The sequence below is a fragment of the Clinocottus analis genome, unplaced genomic scaffold, assembly GCF_023055335.1.
Source record: "Clinocottus analis isolate CAN_PGR_092001 unplaced genomic scaffold, fCliAna1.0.p SCAF_20, whole genome shotgun sequence".
Taxonomy (NCBI): Eukaryota; Metazoa; Chordata; class Actinopteri; order Perciformes; family Cottidae; genus Clinocottus; species Clinocottus analis.
The window spans coordinates 13,121,019-13,137,318 of NW_027175932.1; the positions used below are offsets into that span (position 1 = coordinate 13,121,019).

General features: G+C 47.8%; 1 protein-coding gene across 9 annotated transcripts in view; it reads left to right on the forward strand.

Annotated features, from left to right (window-relative positions):
- The window catches only part of nav3 (neuron navigator 3), a 302,596-nt gene that overhangs the window by 199,463 nt on the left and 86,833 nt on the right, over nt 1-16,300 (forward strand). For all 9 annotated transcript variants that reach the window (XM_068586930.1, XM_068586937.1, XM_068586933.1 and 6 more), the window contains 2 exons: nt 4,528-4,600; nt 9,317-9,491. In XM_068586930.1, coding sequence (XP_068443031.1) covers nt 4,528-4,600; nt 9,317-9,491 — 248 coding nt within the window. The remainder of the gene's footprint in view (nt 1-4,527; nt 4,601-9,316; nt 9,492-16,300) is intronic.

Here is a 16,300-nt window from a genome sequence, read left to right on the forward strand (position 1 = left end):
AGGGTTTTCTCCCAGTACAGGAGGGTTTTCTCCCAGTACAGGAGGGTTTTCTCTCAGTACAGGAGGGTTTTCTCTCAGTACAGGATGGTTTTCTCCCAGTACAGGATGGTTTTCTCCCAGTACAGGAGGGTTTTCTCTCAGTACAGGAGGGTTTTCTCCCAGTACAGGAGGGTTTTCTCCCAGTACAGGAGGGTTTTCTCCCAGTACAGGATGGTTTTCTCCCAGTACATGAGGGTTTTCTCCCAGTACAGGAGGGTTTTCTCTCAGTACAGGAGGGTTTTCTCCCAGTACAGGAGGGTTTTCTCCCAGTACAGGAGGGTTTTCTCCCAGTACAGGAGGGTTTTCTCTCAGTACAGGAGGGTTTTCTCTCAGTACAGGATGGTTTTCTCCCAGTACAGGATGGTTTTCTCCCAGTACAGGAGGGTTTTCTCTCAGTACAGGAGGGTTTTCTCTCAGTATAAGAGGGTTTTTTCTCAGTACAGGATGGTTTTCTCCCAGTACAGGAGGGTTTTCTCTCAGTACAGGATGGTTTTCTCCCAGTACAGGAGGGTTTTCTCCCAGTACAGGAGGGTTTTCTCTCAGTACAGGAGGGTTTTCTCTCAGTACAGGAGGGTTTTCTCTCAGTATAAGAGGGTTTTTTCTCAGTACAGGATGGTTTTCTCCCAGTACAGGAGGGTTTTCTCTCAGTACAGGAGGGTTTTCTCCCAGTACAGGAGGGTTTTCTCCCAGTACAGGAGGGTTTTCTCCCAGTACAGGAGGGTTTTCTCCCAGTACAGGAGGGTTTTCTCTCAGTACAGGATGGTTTTCTCCCAGTACAGCAGGGTTTTCTCTCAGTACAGGAGGGTTTTCTCTCAGTACAGGAGGGTTTTCTCTCAGTATAGGAGGGTTTTCTCCCAGAACAGGAGGGTTTTCTCCCAGTACAGGAGGGTTTTCTCCCAGTACAGGAGGGTTTTCTCCCAGTACAGGAGGGTTTTCTCCCAGTACAGGATGGTTTTCTCCACGTACAGGAGGGTTTTCTCCCAGTACAGGAGGGTTTTCTCTCAGTACATGAGGGTTTTCTCTCAGTACAGGATGGTTTTCTCCCAGTACAGGATGGTTTTCTCCCAGTACAGGAGGGTTTTTTCTCAGTACAGGATGGTTTTCTCCCAGTACAGGAGGGTTTTCTCCCAGTACAGGAGGGTTTTCTCTCAGTACAGGATGGTTTTCTCTCAGTACAGGAGGGTTTTCTCTCAGTACAGGATGGTTTTCTCCCAGTACAGGAGGGTTTTCTCCCAGTACAGGAGGGTTTTCTCTCAGTACAGGATGGTTTTCTCTCAGTACAGGAGGGTTTTCTCTCAGTACAGGATGGTTTTCTCCCAGTACAGGAGGGTTTTCTCCCAGTACAGAAGGGTTTTCTCTCAGTACAGGAGGGTTTTCTCTCAGTACAGGAGGGTTTTCTCTCAGTACAGGAGGGTTTTCTCTCAGTTTTACAGTAGTGGTGTAAACTCATCAGTGATTCCAGAGGAGACTGTGGAGGACAGGTTGAAGCGTCTCTCAGCCATGACACAAACTTTCCTCCGCTCCGCTGGCCGCGTCCACTGGAACGTGAAGTTTAGATTTGTGGTGCGTCTCTGTAACGGCAACTTGACATAATTAAAACTGATTATCACAGTAACTTAGCACCTCCATCGTTCTCCCAGGCTTAGTGGCGAGTCTCCTTTCCCCACACGCGCTCTGCCGTCACCTCTCAAACACAACGTGCTCCCTCGCTCTAAGTGCTTCAAGATTGGGGGAAGTGCGCCTCATCTCAAAATGCCCTTTTCCAAATTTCTTTTAATGGCCTGCGTGGATCCGTCTCATGCCAGCCCGCGTAGGAAAAATAAACGATGTCGGTTTCCCGAGAAGCTGTTACAGGATGCCGCAAAGCCAGAGCGCCCACCAAACGAGCAGTTAAACATCGCCAGGAAACCCTGCGGAACATTAATGCCCCGGCCGTCATCAACGCCTTCAGTTGTGCTGCTCGTCCACGTCGCTTCAGTTCAGGCCGACGAGAACCGAGCGGCGCTGTCGCGTCTAAAAGCCCCGCTGGAAGAGGGCGCGGGCGTCGTGGCCGATGCCCGCCTGCAGACAGAGATCCGTCTCTCACTAGAGAGATTTACCGTTTATGAGTTCACTCCTTTTTCTGTCTTCATCAGCTCTTAAAGCAGCCTTCAAACACACACATGCTGCCTGCGGAACAGATGCCGCATTCTTCAGCGGGGCCTCCCAAAGCTTTTGGTTGTGTTCAAACCGACTGAGCCTAATTGGGAAGTCCCTCAACGAAAAGGGCCGTTATCGTGCAAATATTGTCAATTACATATCATCCGTGCCCCGCGGGGCTGTGCATTTTTGCCGGGCGGTTGCACTTTGAAAAAACTCCTCCGTCCCACATCGTGCTGGCGCTCGGTGTAATTAAGAGCAGCGTAATGAGCCCTCGCGAACAAACGCTGCTCGGCACATGTCTCTCCCCAACATGCGAACGTCTGAGAGTTTGCGTGGGATAATCAACCAGATCTACACACCGACATGTGTCGGCGTCTGATGTGTGCGGAGAGGAAAAACAAACCCGCAGGCCCACATGTGAGGGGGAGGGCGCGCGGTGTCGGGCAGATGGAGGAGCTTCCTGTCCCGCCGGGGTGTCCTGTTGATGCAACTCGTGTAAGCACATCAGTCTGCGGAGGGACACGTGACAGCGAGGGGAAGCCATCTTCTCCAGCAACTTGTTTGGGTGCCCTTGAGCAAAGCGCTTGATCCGCCGCTGCTCCCAGGACGTGGTAGCACTGGGCGGTGTGCAGACGGGGTGGAGGCAGGGCCGCGTTGAGGGGTGACGATCATGCCAAACGATTTGTCGTGATCGTAAAACAGTTCCTGCATCTTTCCAGTAGTGCAGCTGCGTCAGTTTCTTCTCAGATGAAATCCAGCAAACTTCAGAGAGCAGGAAACACTGGAGCAAACACATCGATTCATGTCTTTAATAGTGCCAACTCTGGAATAATCGTTATGTTGACGCTTCTCACAGCAAATACAAACTCATGAGAAAACAAACTTCACGATGTCACCCGGGAGTTCAGCTCAGTTAATTTCCAATCGGCGATCATCCGTGAGCCCCGCGTGTCGATATGATTCACTATTGTACAGAAAAAATGGGGATTAGTTTCCCTTGATCACTTTGGAGTGTAATGACGAGCCGTAGCCAGTAGACTAGATGCAAATATGTTTAGAATAAATCCAATTCTATACAGATTATATATAGAATCTATATAAAATGATATTCTATATAGATTATTTAATTCTCGTTTATATAGATTCTATATATAATCTATATAGAGTTGAATTTTAGTAATAGCATCATGTAGAGTTAAACAGTAAATAGATAAAAAAAAATATATTAGCAAATATTCAGAATAAAATCTATTGGACTAAAACAGCGTGACCACGCCCACTACGGTTCCGTTTCAGCCGCCATGACACCTCTCCCTCTGGAACGAGCTGGAGGTTGATGGGTTGAATTCTGACTTCTGTAAAAAAAAAATTCTGGAATAGAATTCTAAAATGAACTTTTAACATTTTAGAATGGAATTCTATTCTAGAATTGAATCTAAAGAATTCTGAATTGGATCCAATTCTATACAGAATTCTATGTATCATAGAATCTATCTCTATTAAATTATTATTATTAAAAAATACTCTGAATTATTAACTCTGAGGCAGGTAGATTTTACTCCATGTAGACTGGGACCAAATGTTACATTTTCTTTTAATTTGAGTCAAATTTACTTGGATAGATTTACTGTGCTGCTAAGTCACTGACGAAGAAAGAGACACTGAGTGAGAGAGCTTTCAAACCAGAGAGAGAGAGAGAGCCGAGCGGACCCACAGCTCATGAATCATCGTTGCCCGCTGGACGTCTGGCCTTTGTGTGGCCCTGGCACACTGCGCTGACTGAGAGCGCTCCGACCTCTGACCTCGTCATGAGAGAGCTCCTGTGAGGGTGTCGGCGGCTGGCCGGCATGCTAATGCAGCCGCCCTCCAGCCGTCGTTGACGAATGCAAAAAATCCCCCTAATAACTGCGACCTCGGTGGGACTTTGTGAAACTGAGACCAGGCTGCGGGGCGGCCGTGTGGACGAGCCTGGGAAATGCCTCCAGTGGGCCCCGCGGACCCACGCGGTCTGTTAGTACATTGTTTTCTGTGTGTCTACAGTTTGTGTGTGGATGTGAATTTATGTGCGTCTGCCTCTCTGTATATATGCATGTGGGTGTGTGTGAGGCGGCTGCACCCCGGGCTGTGGAGGTGACACACTGCGGCCAGTATGCCACGCAGCCGCTTCCCAGGCTGCAGCGGGGCTTCGGGCAGCGGACACACAATGGGGGGCTTTATCGGCCGGTGCGGCCGGCGGTCCCCGTCCTTTTTCGAATCCGTCCGCCCCGAGACATTCAGGCTCGCTGAATGTTGAGCATGGTCACATGTCTGTCCTTTGTGCTGACTGTCTGCCGTCTCCCCCCACAGATCGAGAATGTGGACGCCTGCCTCAGTTTCCTGGACGCCAGAGGAGTGAATGTGCAAGGGCTCTCGGCAGAAGGTAAGACGAATCAACGACGCCTCATTTAAGGCCTGATTAAACTCCTGATTGAATCAGCTGACGCGCCACGAGAAGGATCGCCCCGTTGTAGCTCAGCAACGGGCTCCAGCACCACACCGAGCTTTCCGATCCTCCACAGGAACGAATATCTGCACAAAAAGCTGCTCCAAGCCCGTTTCCAGGACATGCTATTAAACTTCACAGCAATGGAATTCACCACGTCGGTATCGTGACAGGGTGCACAGTGTCTCCATCCACAGCTTTCACGACGGCACTGCAGGCAATCATTAGGGCACCATAGTGGATTGTGGGAGGTCAAAATAAACTCCAGTGGGGGATTGGCCGCCCCGACAGTCCGAGTGTACAGAACAGCGCTCATGCGGCTGCCACAGGGAACGATAAGCTACTAAAAATGTCTCGCGCCACCACGGCTGAACGTACAGTTAAGTCACCAAACGATCTCTTATGATTCAGTTTTCACTCATAATTTGAACTTTTAAGGAGGAAGTTTACCTCGAAGTTCCTCAATGAAGTTTTCTCACTGCATCCGGGGAGCTTCTGGAGAGTGTTGTGTGTAGCATTACATCGTGTGATGTTTCCCATTCGACACACGTCATACGTTAGCTAGCACTTCCCCCCTCTGGAGAGCGAATAGTTGCTGCCTCGTGGAAACAGATCAAATCAGATTCCTATCAAACGTGGAGCGCCACTTCACCCCAAATTTCTTCTCTGCTGCGATGCCGACAGCTGATCATCTGTGAGCACATCCACCTCTCTCTCTCTCTCTCTCTCTCTCTCTCTCTCTCTCTCTCTCTCTCAGGCCACATCTGCTCTGGGTCACAGTGCGGGCCGAGGGCGTAACGTGTGGTGGGCAGTGACGGCAGGAGAGATGAAATGCTCTTGCATCATTTTAATTTTCAAAGGACGTCTCTGCTGTCTTCGTAAAGTTTCAGTTTGTCAGTTTGTCATGACTCAATTCTTTTTAAAATAAAAACCAAAAACTAATTATTACATCACTTTTGATTTGTATAATATTTTGGGTTGATTTTCAACATACATGAATCTCATTACCGTACAACAATAGACCGGAGTTCAACCCTACAGTTTGTAAAAAAACACACAGATTGTATTCGGGAACCTTTCAAATGAACACACGTCAGTCCCGGAGTGTCACTCCATTGAAAGCTGCATTTGTCAGAGGATCCAGTTTGGGTTTTAAATAGTTTGTAAAGCTCAGGAAGCAGACTCACTCTCACACAACCTTTCAGGAAATTTAAAATCACAAAGATTTAAGAGTCATGGTTTTCTTTGGACAGTCAAAGTGTGAAACACATGCTTCTTCTCTGGAGCTTCACCACATGTCACCCTGATGAATGGGGAACTTAGTGGTGCATCACATGTGTTTGTACACTTTACAGTGTAAAGAGCAATGCTCTATGAACACGTGGAGCGATCTGAGAAGTACTTGGTGGCAAAAAAAAGCTCATTCTTTCTGATTTAGGTCTCAATTATTCTCATTTTATTTAGGACCCTTCAAACCCCGCGTTGTTTCTGCTGCGCTATAAAAGCTTGATGAGATGAGCCTGTCCTTGACCTCTCCCCTGCAGCAGGAATAGTCTGAGAGGCTGGGAGGCTGACACACTGACCGACAGCTCTAAATCCTGCAGCACTAAAAGCAGCGAGGGTGACTCGCTGGGCCTGGTATTCCAAAGTGGGCCTGTAAATATATGGGCTATCGGGTTACTCTGCCCATCACCGTTGCTGCCACGTTTCATCACTCACTTCCCTCGGTGCGTCTCTCTCTCTGTCGCTCGCGGCCTGTGTCGGCCTCTGAGTCCGTTTGGCCGTGTTCGCTCTCCAGATTGCGTCGGCTGGCTTTTGTGGCCTTTACTGTCTTTTTACAAGGCGTGGGTTTAAAACCCAGTGGAAGGTTTGATGTGCATCTCCTGAGAGAGTCTACTTATTGTAATAACGTCTCCAGAAGTCGCCTCGCGTCGCTCCTGTTGGGAAGCTGTAAACCGAAAGTTCCGGAAAAACCCATCATGTTAAGGAGCGTTATGGTTCCCGCTCAGACGTTTCCGCTGAGAGGAGGTTACAGACCATAATAAAAGCAAGGCAAGGTTGTTGTTTTTCCCCTCTGCAAGAAAAGAACGTAACCCTGCAGAGAAGCTGTCACAGTGAAACCAAGCACCGCTCTGTGGCTCGAGACTCTTCAAACTCCCATTTGACCTCAAAGCGCAGAAAAACCAAACCAGTTTTACTACTTGAAATGTGATAATTATCCTCAGGAAGTTCAGTCTGCCGTTACTAGCATTAAAAAGCAGGTGTAAAGCTCCAAAACACACATTTCCTGCAGCTGATAATGGGTTGGAGTGCAGGGTCCTCACAGCAGGTCATTACAGCCTCTTTCCACCGACGGGCCTCTGCCATCGCAGAACAGCCTCTCGTTGGTTGTCGAGCCAGAGGGCAACCCCCAGAACGACCTGCTCACCACAATAAAGGCCCTCCTGCTTGATCGCAGTGGGTCCACTTCTTTTTTTAGGTGGTCTGATGTCATCAGGTCACTGTGCAGAGGTCAGCACTTTGCTGGCTGTGTGTTCAGCTCAAAGCAGAACAGAGCGAGAGCCGTTCGAAGACCTATTTGGAAAATAAATGGAAGACAAACAAATTAATTAGAAGCAAGTTTAAAAAGCCGAGGGCAGCGGAGGAAGCAAACACACGACCAGCTGTGGCGTGAGGCCCTGTCTGGATGCGTATTCTCTGGGGATTAAACCCTTAAAGAGGCTCATTTAAGACAGTAAATATCGTCATGATCACACGTTTTTGTTGTCTTCTCTTCATTACCCGACCGCGCTTCTCCTCCTCCTCTCCTCCAAGTCCCCTGTGACTAATGAAATAACTAACCTCTCCAAATAACAACAAAGGAAAATAGATATTGTTTTAATAAAACCACATCAACCACTTGAAAAGGCCTCCAGGAGCAGAGGCACATTTCCACTGAGCGTGGGCCAAGCAGAAACACTTGTCCTCTACACACCGCTCCAGAACACGTCTGTGTGTTGCTGACAAAAAACACGTTTGCCCGCTTGGTAATGTAACCTTGACACTAGTCTACTCCTTGCTAAAGTTTGAGTGGGACATAAAAATGTGCTGCGCTGTTCCGGCCTTGACCTTCCAGGCCAATCTCCCTTTCAGGATGCAGGAAGTAGCGTTCGTCCTTGTGTCCTCATTGTCTCTTCTGTTACTTTTTACCAGTTGCACCAGTTACAGTCCACGAGGGAGGCTGAATGTGCAACAAAGTCCCTCCCTAGAGCACAGCAACAACGCTGCTGCTCACACTCTTTGAGGCCCAGTATAATTTACCACCTCTGGGTGTTGGAAAATGCAACAAAAAAAAAAGAAAAATCACCCCGAGAGATTAATCGTCTCCAGTTTTCACAGCCTGCAAACGGCACACCGTGGCCACGGATGGCCGAGGAGAAAGGCCCGCGCCTCATCCAAATTGAAAAATGGAGCGAAAAAGCCCTGCGTCAGCCGGCGCTATCCCTCCGCGTGCCAGCTCCCACTGAGGGTTTTGATCCGAAAAGTCCATTTCACAAATGGGTGCGTTAGCCACAGCGATCAATTCTTCCGCCTCTGCGACGGCTGGATCCCAGCGCGGCTGCCTGGGGGAGTTTTGACTCGGGAGCGGTTTGAGGATGAGATGAACACCTCACACAGCCCATCGATTAGAGGCCTTTCTCGCCGTTTGTTGTCACCAGCTCAGCATGTTTTCGGCGGGGCCGCAGTTTCCTGGGGATAAAAAATGAGAAATTCATTATCTATCGAACATTTGAGTTTATTTTTCATATGGATGTTTTGTGTTTATTGTGTTTTTCGCCTGTTTTTCTGCCCCCTTTTTCTAGCTGGGTTCATTTCAGTTGTCGTTTATGTTGTGAACTCCAACTTAACTGGTATCATTTTTCATTTTTAGCTCATCCTTTTTATATCATTTCAACATGTATCAAAACAGAAATGCGTCACTTCTGCATGTCCCTGCACCTGTGAAGAAAAACAACTCTCACTTCCTCGTTTGTCGGCGAAAGCAGAACTGTAATTGAAGTTCCCGTCGTATATGTTTGTGCGTTCGGCCTCAGTCGAGCCCTCACACCAGACGTCAGTTTAGCAGCAGCGCATCCTAAATGAACCATCCGCGTGTTAGCAGACGCTTTAGACCAGAATCTGTGACAACTCTCCTCGTGAGCTGTGGCCTAAACTCTTCCATCACACAGTAAGTGTTACTGCGTTCTGTATACAATTAACTGCTGTAACTCTGCAGACATACGTACATACATCTGTATACAGCACATTAATATCTCCTCCAGTTAAAGCCGGTGTATAAATACTCTTAAGAAACTCTCCAGCCTGCTACACAGCAGCTGTACTTGAGCTCTATCCCCAAGTGGCTTTTTTCTTCTTTTTTTTTTTAAACATATGTTCACTTTATCGTGTTTGAAAGATACAATAAATGGTTTGGAAAATCTTCATTTTCAGCGTCACGGGACCCTGCTTTGGTTCCAGGCGGATAAAAAAAACCAGTCCCGCGCTACTTTCACTCACAAAAATGACTTTACACTAAGAAAATGCATTTGTTCCACGCAGGGTAAAGATGTGTCCCTGTACATGTGAGTGCCACGGCACGGTGCTGACACTCCCCTCCCTGTCTCGCCCCCGCAGAGATCAGGAATGGCAACCTGAAGAGCATCCTGGGCCTCTTCTTCATCCTGTCGCGCTACAAGCAGCAGCAGCAGCAGCAGCAGCAGTACTACCAGTCCCTGGTGGAGCTCAGCCAGCAGACCAGCAGCACCGCGCCGTCCGCCGGCGGCCTCAAGACGCAGGAGATGCAGTCAAGGTACGCCGCTGGCTCGGGTCTAGTATCTGGGGCAGATGTTTGAATTAGCGGGCCAATCATTTTTTTTTAGGAGAGGTCAACTGATGTATCCCTCTTGGACGCTTAATTAAGTCCAGTTAGAGGTTTTGTAAACAGGAATGTTTTGGTTATGAGCGTCTCTCAGTGTGAAATGAAGAACAGCCTTCATGGAAAATGTTTCTCATGGAGGCTTCTGCTGCATCAGCTGCAGAAAGACTGAAGCTGGCTCACGGACAGTAGATGCATTGATGCTTGTTCACTCTTTGGTATCTTATTAGATCAAATACGTTGACAAAGTTTTCCCTTGGGGACAATTTGCAGGTAATGCATCACAATACTCAACACATCGCAGTATCGTGATAATATCGTGATCGTTGGACCTCTGGTGATCTCTACCTCTAGTAAAATGACAAACTCCGTTTAATGCAAATCTTATGGACAACAAAGTAATCTGGATCTTTTAGACTTGGTCGAGGTGTTAAAGTTTGCGTTTCGATGAACGGCAATGCGATAAAGACCAAAAGACGTACATGAAGACTTCAACATCCACCGAATCCTCTGCACAGTTCCTACCTCGCTCCACACGGATCTCTCGTAACCCTCCGCTCATTAATACAAGAAACTAAATGTCTTTTGACCCAACAGTCGCACAGGGTAGTGGATGGAAACCAGCATTCGTTTCGCATTTTCTTTTTTCAGATTTTCTAGATTTTTGGGGTATGAATTTGCAACACATTTGGATGGAAACACGACTCTCGTCCCTGGTTCTTCGCAGCAATGTTTCCACCGTGAAACATTGCTGCTGAATCCATTGAGCGCTCTTTTAACGGGATGCTGAGGCTGGTGATGAAGGTTCTATATCAAGATGTGCGTCGTGCTGTGGAAATGTTGGTCAAACGGGCAGCGAAGCAGTAAAACGCAGTAAAAGCAAAGGATGCCTGACCCCGTGTGATGTAAATAGACAGAACAGCCCCACAAGAGCATCTGAAGGAAGGCCTGACATGCCACACATGAGCAGCATTCCCCCTGACCCGGTCCAGTTGCTGCACTGCCGCTCTGTTCGGCTGTGTGTGTGTGTGTGTGTGTGTGTGTGTGTGTGTGTGTGCGTGTGCGTGTGCGTGCAATAAGAGCAGCACGTCCCAGCGCTTGAGGAAAGGGGCATGTGGGTAAGATGATATCGTCGATCGCTTTAGCCCCGCTCTGTTTGGACGAGTTAGGAGGTGGTAGCAATGGGGTCGGTGTATATTGTGTGTTGGGTGGGGGGTTATTAAGGGCACAGCTGCTTTCCATTCCCACACTCTCTCTCCTGCCCCCCCCCACAACAGGTGGAGAGTCCTCCCGCACACACACACTGTACACAAGGAGCAGGGAGGTTGGAAGCACACTGCTGCATCAGTCTGGCCTGGAAAGCTGCACACACACATCCCGTTAAAGCCGTTACAGAAGTTCACACTCATAAAACATGAGGTTGAGTCTGATAACAAGTTGAGAGATACTTGAAGTTTTATTTGATGATAGATTTGAGAACTCCGATGACAAATGGGAGAACATATAAATTCATGGAGGAAAAGACTCCCATTAAAGAACAAACGGACCCCTCGGCCCTCCAGTAATGTCTCACACGCAGTCCGGGCTGATAAGTTAATCACGTCTGAATGTTGGAGGCCACAGCGCAGGTCAGAGGATTAGACCTTGTCCGTCAGCGTTAAGGTGAACCATTAATCTGTGAGCTTTTGGGGACGTCGGTGCCATTCAACCTCTCTCACTGCAGGAAGACTATGAAGACTGTGAATATCAGGGAAAGAGTTTCAAATCTGTAGCGCTCCTATGATCACGCACCCTGTGTGAAGACGTGTCTGGATGTGTAAAGGTGTGGTCCTTTAACGCGAGAACACTAACGTTGGGTACATTTTACTTAAATACTTTTATTTAGTAGTTTTCTTTTACCCTATAGAACTTCTCATTAAACAAAACCAGGTATCATGGAGGGACCTTAAAAAAAGGCTCAACATCGAGTAAAGAATTAGGGAATCGTAAATGAAACATGATTTGAAAATATGAAAAATGGAGCTGTGAACTTGTTCTTTAGTCCACCCGTTACTGGGCAATGTGAGCTTTGAAGCTCCACACGGACCCACACAACTCAGACAAAAGCAACACAATGAAAATAACGTAACCACAATCGCACCGGCAGAATCACAATGGACTCAGCGGACCCACAGCAGTGGAGTGTGTGTTTGGCAGTGGCAGAATAAGCCGGATGAAAAGCGTGGCATTCAAATGTCAGCGTTGCATCCTGGGCCTTTTGCTCGCAGAAGGCAGGCAAACAATGTCCAAACAACATCCACTTGTAGTTTAATATCTAGCGAGGGCGCGTGCCCACTTGGAACCCATTGCTCGGCTCTCGGTGTTAATACTGGAGAACTCCTGGGAAGCCAAGAAGAGTTCGGTTGTAACGCCAGCACAGCCATCATCAACAGTGAACTGCGGCGGGAAAAACAGACAGATTCCTTTTGAGTTGTCAAGGGAAGCTCTTATGATGCAGTCTTAACGCTGCACTTTTGACATATTTCTAGAGGGAGGGCAAAAATACCACCCAAAACCAATTGTGAGACGACTTGACCTCTTAAACGCGACTGACTCACTGGTACAGTCAGTCGGCACTAACTCAGGCTGTGCTGTCAGACATCATTTAAACCCACGGAGGTCTATTTTCAATCCGAGCAGAGCTTTTCCAAAGCAGAAGGAGATCAAATACTTCAGTATGAAATGACGCAGCCGGAATATGATGCAGCATGTAATCTTGGGTTTGAATATTTCGCACACTGTAAAGATTATATAGCTTGCAGAGTAGGAATAAGTCTGCACAGCCCGTATGTGATGCTGTCACACCGCGTGGACGATATTTAGTCAGTAAAGAATTAGGTAATGCTGCTTGTCTCACCTGCACGGTGTCGAATTGAGTCTGAAGACTCCCCTGTTTGCAAAGTGGCGTAACTACTGCACAAACTGATATGTCTGCTGTTCAAGATTTGCTTTCTCTGCACTTTTCATATCGTGCCTCGTCAACTCTAAAACATTTGTACCGTTTCTTTTGTTCGAGGCCTCACGCCTGGCTGGTGTGCTCCCTCTCCTTTTCACCCACTTTTGGAAGCACTGAAATGTAATTAAATGTAGTCATAAAAAAAAAAAACTTTTCTAATTCCAATTTTTCACGGTGATGAATTCCTGCGAGCCCTGGCCGACCCCGGAGATTAAGCATGTCTGAGTAACTTCATAAACTATCTGATAAGCCAGGAGAATGGAGGTTTTCACATTCAAAATGTTAAGCTTTTCAAATTATCAAATTATCTGCCTCACAGATTTACGCAGGCGGAGACACTCACACACTCACTCTCACACACTTACTCTCACACACACACACACATTTGGCCTGCTGCTCATCTACAGTCGGGACGTGGGAGAGCTTTCTATAGACAGCACCTGCTGGCCCGACTGGTGTCTCTAGGGCAAGGGGTGTGTGTGTGTGTGTGTGTGTGTGTGTGTGTGTGTGTCTGAGGGGAACTCCCCATTGGACGGCTGGCGACAGCCCGGAGCCCCGGGAGGTTGTTGGTGCTCTAGAAGGCAGGGGGGGTCCGGGCCTGGCAGAGCGCAGCGAAACCCTCCCTCTTTATCTCGCCATGTCCCGGGGCGAGCACGTTGACCCCTTGGTACGGCGCTCCTCACGCCTGCCGACCGCCGTGTCCCGCGACAGGAAGAGCAGCTTTCCCTACGGGAGAGCCGGCAGCCTGGCCAAGCCCAGCTCGTCTCCTAGGTACTGGTCTAGCGTGTGTGTGTGTGTGTGTGTGTGTGTGTGTGTGTCTGTGTGGGGGGTAACATCAAGGCAACATCTCGGATCTTTCTGGCTTTCTGGTGGTAGGAGGATGGAGTAGTGCCGGTGGCATCATGAACTGGTAAATGCTTCGGTTCCACTTGTCCCGTTTTTATGTGTTTGTGTTGAGCTTTTCTGTGGCTGCATGCGTGTGGAAATGTTCATGACCTTTGTCGGGGAACACTGTCAGGCTGAAGGCTTTTATCAGTCTGACTGGAGTACTACACAATACGACGCCACTGTTGTACTGCATGTGTGTGTGTTTGGATTGCAACACGGTATTGTCTAATGCCGAGGTATTTAATTACAATTCAATGAGGTCCAGTAAGAGAACATTTCCTCATGTAAACGTCCGGAGAGTATGACAGGAACCCAAGATATGCCTGTCAGAAGTGTTTGGTGGACGGCATGAAGTCGTCATAAACCCCGTCCGGGCCCTTAAAGTCCTCGTGGAACGCTAGAGTGAAACCGAATATTTGACTGGTGTTGTTACAAGAGGGATTTTTATTTAAATCCTTTGCATTTGATCGGCACTAACAAGTCGATGGGCTGAGTGTAAGCTCGATACGGAGAACAGAGGACCGCGGCTCCACACACACCTCTATAGTCGAGAAAGGTTTTCGATTGGATGTGGGCACACATATTTTGGAGTTTTCTCTGGGATGGGGTCTCTCTTTAAGACTAGAGATGTTGTGGTTTCACTGTTGGCACCTTAAACCCTTAGACCACCCGGACACCCCAAAATGACCTTATTGATATGTTGGTCACATAACAGGTGCTAGATGAATACAAGAGCTTCGACTACTGTGGGTTCTTCTGCGTGCACCATTTAATGATGGTGAGATGCAGCATCCTGTGAATGCATGGAGAGCAGGCCGAGACGCTACGTGCAACATGTTGCAACATATGAAGCGTCAGTTCACGTTAGCTATTGAAGTGACTGTGTCACACGCTCAAATTGAGTAGCTGATTGGAAAGTGCTGATTGGGCTTTGAAGGGTTAGAAACCAGCTCCCCCTCTCCCTCATTGAAAATAGAGGTTGGATGACATCTTATACCTGCTGTCATCATGTGGGCCTGTAGTGGCTGAGCGCCATTTTGGATCTCAGACCCACCAGTTTGTGTCTGCCCTCAGACTTGCGGCTACAATCAAGCCGAAAGTGATATCGCTCACATTTAATAGGACAGCGAAGGCATCCAATATCGCCGCAGTGTCGTAGACTATTAAATGGAAGCCCTGTTGATTCATGTTGTATTGGATCGAACGTGACAGACAGTAACCCCCCTCTTCTCCGCTTCACCTCCCCCCCATCCCATTTACTCGGTCCTAAATCCTGTTCTGGTGTCTCTTTTTCCACATTGGAAAGATCTTAAATGCTGTGGGTTGGTTGAGCACTCCAGACCGAGGACGCTGTACTGTTGCCTCCATGTTTGACTGCGCTTCAGAAAGCTGGAGGTGGGGGGTCTAGTCAGGATTGGCCTTGTGGTGGAAAAATTAACCACACTGTCATATACAACTGTGGGCTGCCTCTACATGAGCTTCACTTACATTACCTTCTCTCTTGAACACAGCCCTCGCTAGCCCCTCTGAACACCAACAAAAAGAGAAAGAAAGAAAGAATGCAAAAGCACAAAAGCTTTGCTTCAAGAGGAATGTGATGCACAAGTTTACACTCAACGAAATGCTGAAAAGGTGTTATAGAGTGTGACAGGCTCCATTAATCTCTGTCCAAGTAGGTCCGGTCTGTGTGCTAAGTGCCATTTAGGGTATTTAATAGAGCACAAAACATACCACTGGGAGATGAAATGTGGTGCGACTCGTGGTGGTGGGAGGGCTTCGGAAAACGAAGGAGAAGAACATATTTAGTCGACAGACACCATTAACCAACGTGTCACGTATCACATAGTTAATTAATGACGCGAAGATGCTCGCCGCTATAATGGGAAACTAACCTGAACTCGTTTCCCCTCTGTTCTGCTGTCTGCGCCGGAGCTCGTTAGCATAACGCCGCGTCATGAAAACCCTGCAAGGTCAATAGGAAATGTACAGTGACTCGTCGCTTTATTGCAGAGGGTGGTTAAAAAGCGAGGCGTAACTACAGAAAGAATGCGCGTGGGGAGAGGGTGTGTGTGTGTGTGTGTGTGTGTGTGTGTGTGTGTGTGTGTGTGAGAATGTGTGTCACAAAAAATAAGGACGAAAAGAGAGTTAGACGCCTCAAATTGTGCTCAGCTCGTCGTTGATGTTCACAGCTCGACCTCTCTGGACAAAGCAAAGCGTTGGACTGTTGCTTGATCTGTGGACGCTGATTTGATGACAAAATAAAGTCCTTTTGTTGTACATGAAAGGAAATTACGTCCAAAATGTCATGGCCAGTATTTGTACTGAACCAAGCCTCATGATACCAGCTCCTGATATCTGTACATCTAGGTCTAGCGATTTTTTTGATATAAAATTCATAATTTTTGAGAATTTCTTACCCCTTCAATTATTTTCTACTCAAAGCATTATGAGTCAGTTGTTCTGTTGGTTCTCTGGTAATGGTTTTCCTGCTGTTTTGTTGATTCACTTTGGGTCACAGTGCCAGCAAAATGCGTGAAGTGCTAAAACGGAAAAGTCTGTTGGCATTTATTCATATTCAGTTTCATGCAAAGTCAAAAAAACTGCACACCAAAAGCAGTCAGAGCAGAAAATAAAAGGCCTGCAGTGCGTCACTCAGCCAACCCAGTATAGGTGGTTTATTGTCTCTGTCAACTTTCACTCACCAACGCCAAACCAGCGGCCCACAATCACAAAACAGAGGACAAGTTGTTCCTCGTTGGCAGAGAAGACGGACGTCTAAACGGCTGCTGGTGCTGGTTGCGTCCTCTGTCCTCCAGCGAGAGCATACGTCTCATTGTCCTCATTGTAGAGGACGGTTTGA